This window comes from Tamandua tetradactyla, chromosome X (genome assembly GCF_023851605.1).
Source record: "Tamandua tetradactyla isolate mTamTet1 chromosome X, mTamTet1.pri, whole genome shotgun sequence".
Classification (NCBI taxonomy): Eukaryota; Metazoa; Chordata; class Mammalia; order Pilosa; family Myrmecophagidae; genus Tamandua; species Tamandua tetradactyla.
This window is the reverse complement of record NC_135353.1, coordinates 46,259,539-46,276,063: the sequence shown is the minus strand read 5'-3', so window position 1 is coordinate 46,276,063 and position 16,525 is coordinate 46,259,539. Positions and strand designations below refer to the sequence as shown.

The following is a 16,525-nucleotide window of genomic DNA, read 5'->3' as shown; positions in this document are numbered from 1 at the left end:
AGTAATTTTGACCTGAAGTTGTATCAAAATAGCAGCAAATGTTAACTTCTGTCATTTTACCTTTAATCAATCACCACGTACTTTTCAATCAAAATCCTGAATAGTAAAAAGATCTTAAACATAAGCATTTCTGCTGGTCTCAGGTTACTGAACTTGTACACATTTAAACACCAGCTCACCCACTTTCGGAAAGTCATTTAATCTCATCAAGTATCAGTTCCTTTACCAATAAAACTAAGATAATATCTACTTACTTCCCATAGCTAATGTTAAGGATTAAGTGAGATACTGCAAGTAATCCACTTAGGGTAATACCAGGTACACAGTAAAGCACCCAAGCAATGACAGTAAATATTATTACTAGGTCAAATCTGTACGCTGTATGGGAAGGGTTTATAAAGGCACGAAGTTTCCAATCTAGTTAGGAAGCAGATATGTATAACAAATATTTCAAATTAGTAATATTTTGTATCATGAATAAGGGCAAAAGAACATAACTCCAATCCATTTCTCAAGGTTACCTTTATCTTTTGCATCAGGAAATGTTATGTTATCACTAGTGTTGTAGGAAAATGAGATGTTGTCAATTGAGTAAGTAGACGTCTTCTTCATAAAACTCACAATCCAGGAAAAACCAGATCCAAATTGTACGGCGATTTTGGGACTATTCTGATCATCTCCACAAGTGCTTCCATTATATGTTGCAGTGCCGAGGTCTGATACAGTCACAGTTTTCTAAAAGAAAAAGAAGTTTGGGAGTGGAGAAATAAAACAGACAGTAATGAGCACCAAGCATTGATAAAGGGTGTGCCACTTCAGACTAAATCATACATCCCTGATGGCCCTGGTTGCCATTTGTCTGGTTTGCTGTAGAAACCAGTCTCAAATTCTTCAACTACACACTGATCCTCCAGACAAATTTATTTATGTCTAAATGGCATCTAGGAAGATGAAAACTCATTCTGAACTGCTATTCTTAAGATGATTTTTAAAATTAGGTTATAAGTAGGGAGGACCTTAATGAAAAGCAAATAAGGCAAAAGGATTAATAAGAGATCCCAAAAAAGGGGGGATTTTAATAGCAAGCTACATTTAAAAAGGGAAAGCTTTGATGTTAGCTTTTAGAAGTAGTAGAAGACTATTGTGATCAGGTCATTTGCCTTTAACCAAATCCAAGAAAAACTCCAAAGAACCAATGAATGAGAAAATACACCTTCCAAAACTAACCAGAATACCTTTAAGTGCATATGTTAAACAAAAACCACAGGTTTTAAGCATTAAGTCAGTCGACATATTAAATCTTATTTGTATAAATGTGTGCAGAGATAAAAACAAGAATCAGAATTAAATTCCTATTTATAAAACCTGAAGAAAAATTAAGATATTACTTACATTGTTTTTGCTTGTAGTTTCATAATGTATTGTGAAATTCATCTGCCATTTTGCATAAAGGCAAGTCACTTTTTCTGAATCTGTCAAATTAAGTTCTAATGCATAAGAATGGACAGCTCCTGGGTTTATAAAAAATAAGATTTTAAAATTATACCACAAAAAATACATATATAATAAAAATAAGCTCTATCTACCACTAAAGTTTAACCAGTTCTAAAATGAAACCAAGTATTTTTAACATATATTTACAGTCACATCCTGGTGACTATTTTTCTTTGTATTTTCAAGAGAATCCTATTGATAAAGGAAGTATTCTCCTGTCCCCAAAGAACAGTTATATGGTGCAACCACTGTGGAAGGCAGTTTGGCGGTTCCTCAAAAAGCTGAATATAGAATTGCCATACGACCCAGCAATACCATTGCTGGGAATATACTCAAAGGACTTAAGGGCAAAGACACAAATGGACATTTGCACACCAATGTTTATAGCAGCATTATTTACAATTGCAAAGAGATGGAAACAGCCAAAATGTCCATCAACAGACGAGTGGCTAAACAAACTGTGGTATATACATACGATGGAATATTATGCAGCTTTAAGGCAGGATAAACTTATGAAGCATGTAATAACATGGATGGACCTAGAGAACATTATGCTGAGTGAGTCTTGCCAAAAACTAAAAGACAAATACTGTATGGTCCCAATGATGTGAATCGACACTCGAGAATAAACTTGGAATATGTCATTGGTAACAGAGTTCAGCAGGAGTTAGAAACAGGGTAAGATAATGGGTAACTGGAGCTGATGGGATACAGACGGTGTAACAGGACTAGATACAAAAACTCAAAAATGGACAGCACAATAATACCTAATTGTAAAGTAATCATGTTAAAACACTGAATGAAGCTGCATCCGAGCTATAGGTTTTTGTTTTGTTTTGTTTTGTTCTTACTATTATTACTTTTATTTTTTTCCTCTATATTAACATTCTGTATCTTTTTCGGTTATATTGCTAGTTCTTCTAAACCGATGCAAATGTACTAAGAAACGATGATCATGCATCTATGTGATGATGTTAAGAATTACTGATTGCATATGTAGAATGGTATGATTTCTAAAAAAAAAAAAAAATGGACAGCACAATAATACCTAATTGTAATGTAATTATGTTAAAACACTGAATGAAGCTGCATCTGAGCTATAGTTGTTTTTTTTCTTATATATTTTTGTATTTTTTATTTTTATTTTAAGTTTTTCTCTATATTATCATTTTATTTCTTCTTCTGTTGTCTTGCTATTTCTTTTTCTAAATCGATGCATATGTACTAAGAAATGATGATCATACATCTATGTGATGATATTAAGAATTACTGATTGCATATGTAGAATGGAATGATTTCTAAATGTGTTAGTTAATTTTTTTTAATTAATAATAAAAAAAAAGAACAGTTATAGACCTAGGATTCTCAAGTAATGGCACAGACTGGGATTGCCTTTTGCTCCTTAATCATTTGTGTCTTGTTAATTTTATTTTAGGCAATTAAAGTCCTCTTATGACTTTAGTTTCTAAAGGCAAATGAGGTAAGGGGAAAATGGAAAAGGTATTAAACTACTGCTTCTCTCAAACCAGAGAGAGGAACTTTCTTTACCAAAAAAAAGATCTAGTACTCTATGCTTTGTTGCTTTAGATCCTGTCACTAGCTATGTGAACTGTGACACAAATGGCCTTCCAAACTATTTTTTCTTCCAATCTATTTTTTATTGTGGTAGCATACATACAACCTAAAATTTCTTCCTTTAACCACATTCAAATATAAAATTCAGTGGTGCTAATTACATTCATAATGTTGTGCTATTATCACCACCATCCATTACCAAGACTTTTCTATCACCCCAAACACAAACTCTATACCCTTAAGCATTAACTTTCCATTCCCCAGCCCCAGCCCCACCCCTGGTACCCTGTAATCTACTTTCTGTTTCTGTGATTCAGATTATTCTGGATATTTCATATAAGTGAAATCATGCAATATTTGTCCTTTTGTGCCTGGTTTATTTCACTTAACATGATTTCAAGGTTCGTCCATGTTGCTGCATATATGTGAACTACATTACTTTTTACTGTTGAATAATATTCTAGTGTGTAGGTGTGTGTGTATGTGTGTGTATGTATGTGTATGCATCTGTGTGTGTGTATATATATATTTACACTACATTTTGCTTATCCCTTCCTCCACTGGTGGACGTTTGGTTTGCTTTCACCTTTTGGCTATTGTGAATAATGCTGCTTTGAATATTGGCATTCAAATATCTGCTTGAGTTCCTACTTTCAATTCTTTTCGGTATATACCTAAAAGTGGAATGACCAGATCATACAGTAATTCTATACTTAACTTTCCAAGGAATCACCAAGCTGTTTGCCACAGGGGCTGCTCCATTTTAGATTCCCACTACAACGCATACATGTTCCTATTTCTCTGCATTCTCGCCAGCACCTGCTATTTCTGTTTTTTTTTTTTTAATAATAGCCATTCTAGTGGGTGTGAAATGGCATCTCATTGTGGTTTTGATTTGCATTTGCTTAATAGCTAATGACTCTGAGCATCTTTTCATGTGCTTACTGGTTATTTGTATAACTTCTTTGGAGGAATGTCTATTCAAGTCCTTGGCCCTTTTTTTTTTTTTGTATGCTGTATGGTGGGAGTCACATTTCATTCTTTTTCCAAGTGAGTATCCCCTTATTGCAGCACTATTTGTTGAATTTTTGTTTGGTTGGTTTTTCGTTTGCTTTGGTTGTTTGGGAAGTGCATGCGCCGGGAATTGAACCCAGGTCTCTGACATGGTAGGCGAGAATTCCACCACTGAACTATGCTTACACTCCCTTGGTCCTTTTTTTCTCTAAATTTTTTTATTGAGAAAAATCCTCACACACATACTTTCTATACATGGTGCACAATCAATGGTGGTTCACATTATCATCACATAGTTGTGTATTCATCACCATGATCATTTTTTAGAACATTTGCATCACTCCTTGGCCCACTTTTTAATTGGGTGTTTTGCCTTTTTTGATGACTCCCAAACTAGCTTATTCTGTTGTGACCAAATATGAGGCAGCTCTTTCGAAGCATGTATATCATATGACCAAAGAAACAGAGTTACAGAAGGTTGTTAGATCCATAAGCAAAAGGTCAATTTTTATAAATGCAAACTTCATCACTTTATCCCACTTTAAAATCCAGCTGATTAGAAGGACTGAAGAAAAATATGATACGGGCTCTAAGTCACTTCCTAAGTTCTAAACTTCCTACCTCAACAGACAGAGAAACCTTGCAGAGACAGAAAGGCCTTGGGACTCTTCAGCTAATGTGACTCTGATCTACTCCTCCAGGGTAAACACACAGACATCACCTATTAAACTGAAGAGCCCAAGGACTCAAAACAGTAATTCAGAGGGGAAAACATATGCCAGCTATCACACCAGATGAATAAATAATGGGCAACCACCTAAGGATTTTCTTCAGTTTCATACACTACCCATGGGGTGATCTGTTTCCTGTTAAGGTAGCTGCAGGAAACATTCAGTTGAATGAAATCTGAGCCAATCCAGCATCATCTACAAGTAGGAACATGCTACAGACTACAGAGAATAAAGTCCTAAGAGGAATACGAAGGTGTGCCTCAGCAACAGCTTTCAAGTTGTACACAAAAGCCTATCGTTACGCTCTGGAGATCCGGCTGCCTTTTTAAGACCTAATATTACACAAAGGCTTGTGGTTATGGACAGTGACTAAATGTACTGGCTGGGGTTAAAAAAGATCTCGTGAGGCCTAAGTAGGTTTTACAATGATTCTTTTCCAAGTAAATATGGAACGGAGCTGCCATCACTGATTCAAGGCCACACTTTACTGGGTGCTGAGAACTCCACCGTATCATTTTTCTCATCAACTGGAGGTTGACATTTTTATGGTAGGTCTCTATCCTGTTAACATCTCTAGCTTTAACATATTCCTCACTTTGTATTCCAAAGCATTCAAAGCTATTAGAAATAACCAAGAAAAACATTACACATATAAATCACTGTCTTTCCAAAGAGCATAGAATAACAGAATGAAAACAGCTTAAAATAGTATTAACCTCTTCCTGAGGTGGAAGAACTGAAGCTCTATGAAGCAGTAAGCATAGTTCAGGGTTCAAAGTTATCACTAAATTAAACTGAGTTAAATGAAAAATAATCTACCTGCCAACCTACATCCATTCCTTTCACAGCCTTTCTGCCTGAGAATTGGAGCTTACTTCACTTTCCAGTCTACATCTCCAACTGCACAGAGGGGCCAGTTTTACTCAAATGCCTGTAACCTCAAACTCAACTATTTCAAAACTAAAACTAAGCCTCTATAGCTCTAAATGAAAGGCAGGACATACAGTTACTCTGGCTCAAGTGTTTGAAAAATTCGCTTCTACTGCTTTTTCTTCATAAAGTTCTATTGCTATTTTCCCTTTAAATCCTTTCTTAAATCCAGCCTTTCCCTTTTATTTATACTTCCAACCCACCTCCCGCTCCAAAATTACTACAGTTACTAAATAACTGTACCTAAAAGTGCTGCCAGATTGACTGTCCTTAAATGCCACTTCCTCTTAGAACACTTTCTTCTTCAAAACCTTCTGATTGCAAAATTCCAATATTAAACTTAAATTCCTCTGCTGGGTTTTCAAAGTAATCCTTAACCTTGTCTCACCCTCTTCCTTCAACTTCCCTCAAATCTTTTTCCCAGAACACGCCCTTTATTCTAGTTAAATTCGTTTCCACTGGACTCAAATGCCATACACTATTCAACCTCTACCCCTTGGCTTCTACTGTTCCTAACTTGTAATTTACTTTCTTCTACTAATCTAAATGTTCGCCTGAAGGATTTTCCTCCTTTTTTGCCCCAAAACTGAACCACACTCCCTTTGTTAGAATTTCTGGCAGATATCACCACCCTCTATAAAAGCTGAAAATGTTGGATCCTAGGGATCAGCAATTAATATCCACCTAATAAACGCATACACCACAGGCTTTGAATAGGAAGGCTTGGATTCAAAGAAGCCAGGAACGGAGCCAGTAGTGGAACAAGTGCCCTCAGGTGGAAGGAGCTGCAGCAGGACTAAGCTCTGAGGCCACAAGGCCAGCAGAACTAGTAGCAGTGGGCAGTGGTGCAAGTGACAGTTGAATGTTTAGCAGTGATAGTGTAGCTCAATGCCATGTTATAGGGTACTGAATCAGGCTTTGCGACATGCAACCAGGAGCTGCAGTAATTATGTTATGCAACATACTTCTTTTGTAAATTAAACATTTTATTGATGTGCAACATATATACATTAAAGTAGACAGTATAACTTATGTGAGGAAAACTGCACATAACATCAAATACACAAGCCCAAAGAATTTTCACTAACTGAACTCACTTGTTGTAATCTGTACTCAGACAAAGAAACAGAATATTATGAGCATTCCCAAAGCTCCCTTTTCAGTTACTAATCGCACACCTGACCCCCAAAGAATAAACCACTATTCTGACTTCTAACAGCATAGATTAGTTTACCTGTTATTCAACCTGACATAACTGAAAGCATTCACTATACCCTCTTTTGGGTCTGGCTTCTTTCACTCAATATTGTCTGTGAGATTTATCCATGTTACTGTGTGCAATTGCAGTTTTTTAATTCTCACCACTCTATAGCTTTCTTTTATCGGGTGAACGCATCACTACTCAACTGTTATTGTTGCTGGGCACTTGGATAGTTTCCAGTTTAGTTCTATTACAAATAACGCTGTTGTAAACATTCCTGCACATGCTGGTTGACACACGTTTATGTGTCTGTTGGGTATATATTTAGGAAAGAAATTGTGAGGTCAAAGGGCTTGCATGTATCTTTTTAATGAATTCCTTTTCTGTTTAAAATCAGATTTTATTTTTGTTGCTTGCCATTAAGAACCTGCACTGGTAACAGTACCCAGGTTTCAGGGGCCATTTCTCCACAAAGCTTCCCTTGACTATCAAAACCTTGGAAGAGTAATCATAGCGCATATCTCTACATTTCAATATATTTTATACTATCCTGAATTATTCAAGGCTACTTTACACCTATAAATCCTGTCTCCCCTATTGTTGCTATAAGTGCCCAAACAGCAGTTTTTAACTGTTGCTTCACAAAAAAATTGGTGTGCCATGGTAAATTAAAGTGTATGGCAAGTAATATGTTACTAATAAAAAAGGATCAAAGCTTGTGAATGAGTGATATATATATATATGGACAGATTCAAGGTTCCCTTTTGATAATGTCTGTCCTGCTTACTTGAATTCTAATATGCTCTCTTAAGCAGTTGACCTTATCTACACAACAGCCCCTAAGAGTGTGTCTTTAACATGAATGCCACCCATCACAGGTGTCACGGAAGAAACCATGTCTATTATTTTCCTGTATTTCCTATCACTCCTGGTAATGACGAATACATAGTAGATTCTCAATCCATACTGCCTGATTACATCAAGGCAACAATATCCTGCAGTAAGGACCTGAAACACAGCTTAACGTAATTACAGAAAGGCCAAACCTTTAGCTTTTCCAAATCTATCAGTCTTCTGGATATTCCCTCAAAACCCATGTCAGCTTTCTCTTCAATCAATTTTAGACATTGATCTCAAGCTAGGAATAATGCTTTTCCCATAAGATAAGTTTACAGATCAAACATTTACACTTTGATAAAAATGTCTAGCGAGGAATTTCCATTCTTATTGCTGTTTAATTTTGGAATAGCCAACCATTTTGCTAAAAAGACTTTGTAACATAAAAATTTCCATAGCTGAATATATCCAAGAGTGTTATAGGGCTGAAAGTTTATTCTCCAAAGAAAAGGAAAGGCATGCCACAAAATCAACTTTCTCAAACTCAAATGTCCTCTTAATCCTGTTTACAAAAGTCATTTACAGGTTCTTTGAGAACACAAAGCTTACTTCCTCAAGGATGATACTGCAAAAGGTGACTAGGATTTTACAAATCTATTTGACCTAAAATGTAGCTGAAAAATATATATTTGCAAACAAAGGGAGGGGATAGAACACAATAATAGTGATAAAACAAATCGAGAATCAAAAAGTAGAATAGAGGATACCAAGTGTATGTCTCTGTGTGTATGTGTGTATTGGAGGCGTAGTTATAGGGAGCATTGCTTAATGAGTACAGAATTTCTGTTCGGGGTGATAAATTAATGGAGAGTGGTGATGGTAGCACAGCATTGTAATGTAATCAATCCCTGGACTGCACATTTAAAAATGGCTAAAATGGCAAATTTTATGTGTTTTATACATGTTACCACAATTTTTAAAAGACAATGATCTAAGAGACAATATAATGAGGTGATTAAGAGCCCAATGCCTGGAGTTGAAGAGCCAGAATTCAAACCAGGCAATCCAACCTGCCAGCTGTAAGACTTTGGGAAAGTTAACCTTGCTAAGAACTGTAGTATGTATTTCTGTAATAGAGATTCTTCAAAAGCATGTAAACCCTTCAGATCTAAAAGAACTCTGTCAAGCAAGTTAGAGATTCCAATTCATATACCTCTCTTCCAAAAAAGGCAGCACCTAAAGGAATTCTTTCCAACTTTTTAGATAGATGTTTACTTTCATCAGACTAAGTTATGGACTCTTGACCTCAAACTCCTAAAACAGGACGCAGGCATTTAATACCTACTTACTCTTAATATTCTATTCAGAATGATGACTTTCCCATCGGTTTCCCAAGTCAGATTAAATGATCTTCATTTACAATTCCTAATATAGGTACATTCACTGTATTCAGCTGCCTATACTCTTGCTTTTGGTAAAATCTCTTAAAATAGAAAAGTAACATGATTTTAAGCCACAAAATATTTTTTAAGCTTAGGGAGTGAGAAAGGAAATAACGTTCAACACTATTCAACTAATGGAAAATGTTTATTGCTGAGCAGTGCTTGGCAGCCCTTCAGATTTCTTTTGCAACGCACAACAGGATACCAACAAGTATTCATAAAGTGTACTTTTGGATCTGAGGGGATCTCTGATCTCTTTAATATGCAATTACAATTGTAAAGCTTCTGTCACCACGGGAGGAAGAGCAGGCCTCCTGTACTAAGGATCACTTAAGTCACTAACAGTGCTACAAAATAATCCTTGATTGCAGGCAAAATCCACTCAAGGAGATGGAGGAAGAAAACTATACTCATGGGAAATATGTGACTATCTATAATTCTATCAGATGTGAGAACCAATGACTAATACTCTATTGATACATCCTTTCAAGTCTCTCTTTTATAGCTAGAATAATTTTGGTAGAACTTGAAATCAAAGTAATGATTTTAACAAAATGTGGTAAGGCTACAGAAAAATCTCAACCCTTACTTTCTCTCTTTTAGATCACCTCCAAAGGGGAGATACTCGTTCTCTGTGAAAATCTTACTCTCCTTCTTACCAAGGACTTCCTCGTTCTCCATGTTAATCCTTCACTACTAGGTAGATATATCTGAAGGGGTGTAGGTAAGATGCTAGCATTATAATATGGGATTATACTTTGGTAGATCATTTGTACTGCTTAAGCAATGATCTCGAAGTTGGCAAATGACTCAACAGAATTTTTGGCAAAACATAATTTAAGGTTCACAGAAAAAAAAGGAGACCAAACTGGTCTGGTTCACCATCACAAGCACAGTGCCCACCAATGAATACCCTTAACAATAATTTACCAAGGGCTAATCATGTACCAGGCCCTGTGCTAGGTAAGCAATGGGAAATAACAGCACATAAGATGGTCTCTGCTCTCACAGATTAATATCATGGAGGAGACCTAACTAGTACTGGGGGGGTGGGTGGATAAAAAGAGTGGAAAATGGGTTAGTGAAATAACTTAGGAATTTGGGAAAGAAAAGATTTACTCCTCTTCTCTCAGATGGCCAATTAGCTTCAAACACTCAGTTCTCTGTTCAAACGTCACCCAACAAAGAAAGAACCTCTGACTACATAATGTAAAGGATGGTCATGCCCCATCACTGGTCCCTACTTTCTTGTCATTCTCCGTCCTCATTACCTGTGCCATTTTCTTTACAGTGCTTGTCACAGTCTGGAATTATATATTTATTTATTATATATATTCTTAATTCATATAATACATAATTTATATTTATATTATTATAATGTTTACCTGTTAGACTGTCTTCCCCCACTAAAATAAGCAGGGACCTCATCTGTCTTGTCCATCACTCTATCACAATGATGTTATGAAAGGACTTTCTCTTTATAATTTCTCTAAATCATATAGATTTTCTTCAGACAGCTCTTTGGTCACTCAAATAAATGCACCAGCATAATTTAATCTCTGTGAAAAAGGCCAGTACACAGACTGAGAATTCTTTTCTAAACTTACTCTAAGGCAGCTATTTTTATAAAGTTACCAATGGAGCTGGGATAGAGTTACATAGCTGCAAAGCAGAAACTGACACAGCTAGAGTACAAGTTGCTATAAGACTATAAATTCAGAACAGAACCACTGGTATCCTCTACATTACTCAGGCACAGTAGTAGGTACATAGAAGGTACTATACAAATATTTATAGTTTTCAAAAACCTATTCTTATCTATTTTGATACATTAAAGTAACTTGCAAAATTCACCAGGCAACAGAAGAGTTGCTAAATTCTTAAGAGAAAAAGTCACATGGGAGGACTTTTGAGTTCCACAGTGAACAAGCAGCTGTTAGAAAAAGCAGCCCTATGGTCTCTACTTCATTCTAAAATTTGATCTAGATACATTATGAGCTTTTATTCCTTCAAATCCTGTTCTGAACTTGGAGGTGAAGGCAGTCAATCTTAGAAATCTTCCAAAGGATGAATCTAGTTAGTCCTAATCAATAAATGCAAAAAGATGAGTTGATGGTTTCTTTTATGCTGTTTTTTTGTTTGTTTGTTTGTTTGTCTGCTGTGCAGTGGGGGTCACAATTCATTTTTTTCCATGTGAATATACTGTTATCACAGCACCATTTGTTGACTTTTTTTTGAAAGTGCTTAGGCCAGCAATTGAAGCCACGTCTCCTGCATTTGTGCCTATTTTTTTTCTGCAGTAAGCACGCCCTGCCTTTGTAAAAACAAAAGAGCTTTCTTTTTTTTTTAGAGGGAGGAAGGGAAGGAAAGACAGAGAGAAGGAAGGAAGGATGGAAGGAAGGAAGGGAGGAAGAAAGGGAAACATCTTTAAACATTTTCTTGTTTTATTGTATTTTGTTTGTTTGTTTGTTCTTTACATGGGCTGGGGCCGGGAATCGAACCGAGGTCCTCCGGCATAGCAGGCAAGCACTTTGCCCGCTGAGCCACCGCGGCCCGCCCAACAAAAGAGCTTTCTTTTAAAAGCAAAACAAAATTAATGACATGAAAGTCAAGTGGGACAACTATTAATTTTTTTTCTTTTACTTTCTCCAAACATAACACTGCGTTTGTACACTGTTCAACTGGCAGTGAACTACTGATTAACAAATGCCTTGGTCAGATGTGTTCCAGTCACTGATAAGGTGCTTTCTGTTGTAAACAGTCCTCTCTTAGGTCACTCGGGCCTCAGTAAGTGCTTCACAATAGAGTTAGGCTTCAACCTACTTATTCAAGCAAAGCCTCAAAGACCCCCTTCAGTTGAGTTTCCTGCACTGTATGGGCAGCTGGACAGCATCAGGGGTTCCCAAAAGTTTTGGCGCCAGCAGCCCTCTATACTCATCCACTAGGGACTTCAAAGAGCTATGGTTTGTGTGAGTTTATAGCTACTGATATCTACCATGTTAAAAATTAAAACAGAGATATATAAAACACATGAACATCAAAACCATCCCAGTGGGGACGTCACCACACATTACGCTGTCTCTGGAAAACTCTAGTGTACACAAGAGTGGGAGGATGAGAGTAAGAAAGACAATTAACTTCTTAGTGTTATTCTGAAAATAGTTTTGATCTCACATATCCCCTGTAAGGTCTTTGAGAATCAATGAATTAGATAATGAAGAAGCCTCCCAATGCTATGGTTCTAGTAGCGTAGGGCTCCTTAACCTTGGCACTATGACATTTTGAGCCAGATAATTCTTTTTTGTGAGGGTCCGCCCTGCATTGGTGAATGCTTAGCAGCATTGCTGGCCTCTACCCACTAGATGCTAGAAGCAATCCCAGTAATGACAACCAAAAATGTCTCGAGTTATTGCCAAATATCACCTGGTTGGGAACCACTGTTCTTGGATGTTGAGTTGATTCTAATGAAATGTGAATTATAAAAATGTATCCATCTCACTTCCCTCTCAGACCCCTAATATATCCATTTCATTTCTTTCCCACTCCTATCTGGATCTGTTCCTTTTGTTCTTTTATTAGGTCACAAACCAAAGAGTCAGTAAGTAGTAATAATATAGGATGAACTGGGTCAGGAAGTGACATTCAAGTAAAAGTTCACCTTTCAGGCATTAGAGCTTTTAGGAACCCACTGCTTACTTGGATTATAGCACAGTCAGAAAATGGAATAAAAGGTCAGTTGTGTGATCTGGGAGAAGACAAAAGAGACTCAGAAGGCAAGGAGGTAGATACTTCCTGGAAGGCCCTCCCAACTGAAGCATCTGGGGATTTCTTTGTCATGGTCTGACTGGGACGAAGTAGCAAAATTGGTAGAAAAATAATACTTTCAATACCTCCAGGTCAGATATTCACTCCCACAGGAATTCCCGCCCATTCCTTTAGTCTCCAGAGTTACTCACCTCAATTGTCCTGACCACTTTAGGCTCCTCTCCCCTCAAAACTCTGGCTACCAAGCTGGAATCCAACATCATTCCTCATTTCCCCAATCACCCTTCATCCAGAATATCAAACTCCTATCTACAAAACACCCTCACCGCCCCCTCCTCCCAAGCCTTCACTCAACGCACACTCTTCTCCCAAACTGCTCCACGCAGGCAGTCTCTCCCCTCCCCAATTTTCTCCCGGACTCCATAGTCTTTCCACCATCTTCACAACTCTTCCCTGACCCTGGGAAACCAGGAGTCTCCTCCCCTAAAGCGTCTCTGCCGCCCCAGCATCTGCACGCACCGCTCTCTCCCTACGCTCACTCCTTAGTATCTTCCCCAAGTTACTCTTCGTATCCCGTTCTTCTTCCCGCCTCACTCTTCCCTACCTACTCCCTTGGCGTCCGCCACCCTTACTTGCCCCTTCTTACTCTCGTGGGCCCTTCTTACCCGCCATCCCTCACTAAGGCCTCTTCTCTAGATCACTAATTGCCTTCCCGGGCCAACCGCCTTCACCCAGAATCAGCTATTCGGCCTCTCAACCCCCACCTCCTGGGCCGGTCTTTTCGGTTGTGGTCTTTGAACTGCGCCCCGGGCCCTGGCTCAGAGACTAAGCAAGCGGGCCCTATTAACTCACCCAGCAGGAGTCCGAGCACAACAAGCCCCGAGCCCGGAACCGGGAAGAAGCCAGGGCCTCGGCACCCCATGATCCCACAAAGAGGAGGCGGCGGAGGCGGCGCTAGTCAACTACAGCCGCAACACCGGACGAAGGGTTGATGGAGCAAAGATTACAAGCCGCGGACCACCGACCCCAACGCGGCGAGCACCAGGAATCTGAGCTTAAGTGCGTGTCATGAGACTGAGGGGCAGGGCTCTTTCCGCTCTTCAGCCAACCCTCGCCCTTGCAAGCTGCGCGAGGCCTGTGACGTAGGGGCTGAAGGGCGGGCGACCGCGCCCTGGCTTTTTGGTTCACGGCAGTGCCTACCCGCCTAAGAGATAGGCGCGGCCGGCCTTTTCTGAGGCTAAGGAAAAGCCAAGATGAACTTTTCCGACGGGGAGCGGAGGAGGTATAAGGATAGTGGAGATCGTTTAAGGCTGGCTCTTTAAAGAAGAAGAGAATAATTCTGCTGGAGTTGAAACGATTGCTAGGCATCTCTACCTAACACATGCAAAATAGTACAGGATTATTCTGTACATAACATTATTACCGATGCAGTTTATGCTCTTCATGGGCAAGAAAGCTAACCGGGTAGAGTGGAGTCACTGACTACAGGAGTAGGACGTAGCCTGTGCAGGTCACCTAGTTACAACACCCTGTTTTTCAGATGGAGAAATTGCACTCAGAAACAGGAAAGGTGATTTTTTTTTAACTAAAGACAGAAAGAAAATGATAAAGAGTAGTAAAATAAAAGGAAAAACGGGAAAAATAAAGATCATCCATAATCCCATTGCCCAGAGAGACGTATGGTGAACATCTTTTTGTGTGTGTGCGTATGCTGTGTGGTTGGGGTCACATTTCGTCCTTTTTCCATGTGAGTATCCTGTTGCAGCACCATTTGTTGGATTTTGGGAGGTGGGTGGTGTACGGGGGAAGAGTGCATGGGCCGGGAGTCAAACCTGGGTCTCCCAATGGCGAACATCTCTCTATATATATATTTAAGCATGCAGACTCCTAGACCTCATCCGCCAGAGATTCTGAAACAGTAGGTCTGTGGAAATCCTAGGAATCTATTTGTTTTTTCTAACAAGCACCCCAAGTGATTCTGAATTCTGTGGTCCCCAGACAACACTCTGAGAAACACTAAAGTACAGCTTCAAAATCATCTCGTCCAGGAGATCTTGATCTGGATCTATGGATGGGCTTGGTTGGGTGGCCTATGAATCCCCAGAAATTACACGCAATGTTTATGTATGTGCATTTACCAGGGAAGGCTTGTAGCTTTCACTAGTTTTCAAATGGCACCTGTGACTGTCCCACTCTCAAATATTAAGAAACACTAATCTACCCTCACTATCATTTTCTTTAATGTTATTAATTCTTGGAAGTGAGAACTCTGTGATGAATATCTTCTATCATGAGAGAAACTGAGTCCTGAGCAAATGACTTGCCCATGCTGGGCCAGTATCCAATACATTATTAGGCATTGCCTTTAGCAAAAGAAGGCCATTTGTCTTTCCCACCATCCATAAGATATGACAATTTGAGAAGGCCATTTTCCCCAGGGAAAATGCTATATCCTGGGTATAGCAGTCTCCAGAGAACCTATCACTGAAGTGCGCTCTCAGAAGGTGCCCCACAAATCCTTACTGATGGGCTCTGTCCCTTCTTGCTCATCTGTAAATTGCATAACTTTAATGTTCATTAAAACCCTAATTTTTAGAAGAGACAAAAGAGCATCATGGAATGAACATTATTGGACTGGCAGTCAGGGAAGTTGAGGGCAAGACACCAGTCAACGTTGAGAGCTTCTTTTTCCTCATCTGTAGAATGAAGTAGTGAAACTAGTGTATTTTGTAATCCTGGCTACATATTGGAATGACTTGGGGAGTTTTAAAAATAGTGATGTCCTTTGGTCCCACATCTAGAGATTCTGATTCGATTGGTCCAGGGCATTGTATTTTTCTCAAAGCTCCCATGGGCAATATTAACGGGCCTAGAAATGATCTCTAAGGTTACATTTCTAGGATTCTATATGCGTAATTGCTCATTTATTTAAAATAAGTGAGGAAACAAAATGGGGTCCCAACTAGACAAGTATCAGCTTAATGAATTGCTGCCCTTTACTTCTTGCAGCTATGGTCAAATAATTATACTACTAATAAAAAGAATACAATGAAATTTGAGAAGACTTTTAGGCTAAATGCTTCTCACAACCTTTCCCCCTGACCAAAACAAATGCTGGTTCCTTGACTGAAACAGGCACCTTTGTGAGACAGAACATTGTTTTGGAAGTGGTAGGTAAATGGTATGTATTTTGTCAGAATAACAGGCTGAAAGTTGTCAAATCTTTGTTTAACCTGAGTTTCCATCCTAACAATTGTTTAATGCCCCCCCCCAAAAAAAACACTGTGAGAACTGCCACCTTTTTGTGCATCATCTCCCATTACCTCCTCCCAAGTTGAAGGAGTTCTTCCTAGGCTCTTTTGTAACTGAAGCAAATATATATGTGATAGTTGGATTGGAGTTTGAAGAAGTCCATTAGATCCTGTGGGATCTAAGCAGCACATCTGTTGACTTGATTTTTGATTCTTCTGGGTCCCATCCCAGGTGATCTTATGCACATTTTTTCTCCTAACCATACCTCATGCTTCCCCAGTGAG

General features: G+C 38.7%; 1 protein-coding gene across 2 annotated transcripts in view; it reads right to left on the bottom strand.

Moving 5' to 3' along the window:
* Positions 1 to 14,105, bottom strand: part of LAMP2 (lysosomal associated membrane protein 2) — a 47,496-nt gene extending 33,391 nt beyond the window's left edge. The window contains exons 1-3 of one of the 2 annotated variants that reach the window (XM_077144791.1): positions 13,842 to 14,105; positions 1,393 to 1,511; positions 522 to 735 (exon numbers count right to left, since the gene is read on the bottom strand). In XM_077144791.1, coding sequence (XP_077000906.1) covers positions 522 to 735; positions 1,393 to 1,511; positions 13,842 to 13,911 — 403 coding nt within the window. In that variant the 5' untranslated portion in view covers positions 13,912 to 14,105. The remainder of the gene's footprint in view (positions 1 to 521; positions 736 to 1,392; positions 1,512 to 13,841) is intronic. The other variant, XM_077144790.1, reaches the window with a different exon arrangement.
* Between the last annotated feature and the right edge of the window lie 2,420 nt (positions 14,106 to 16,525).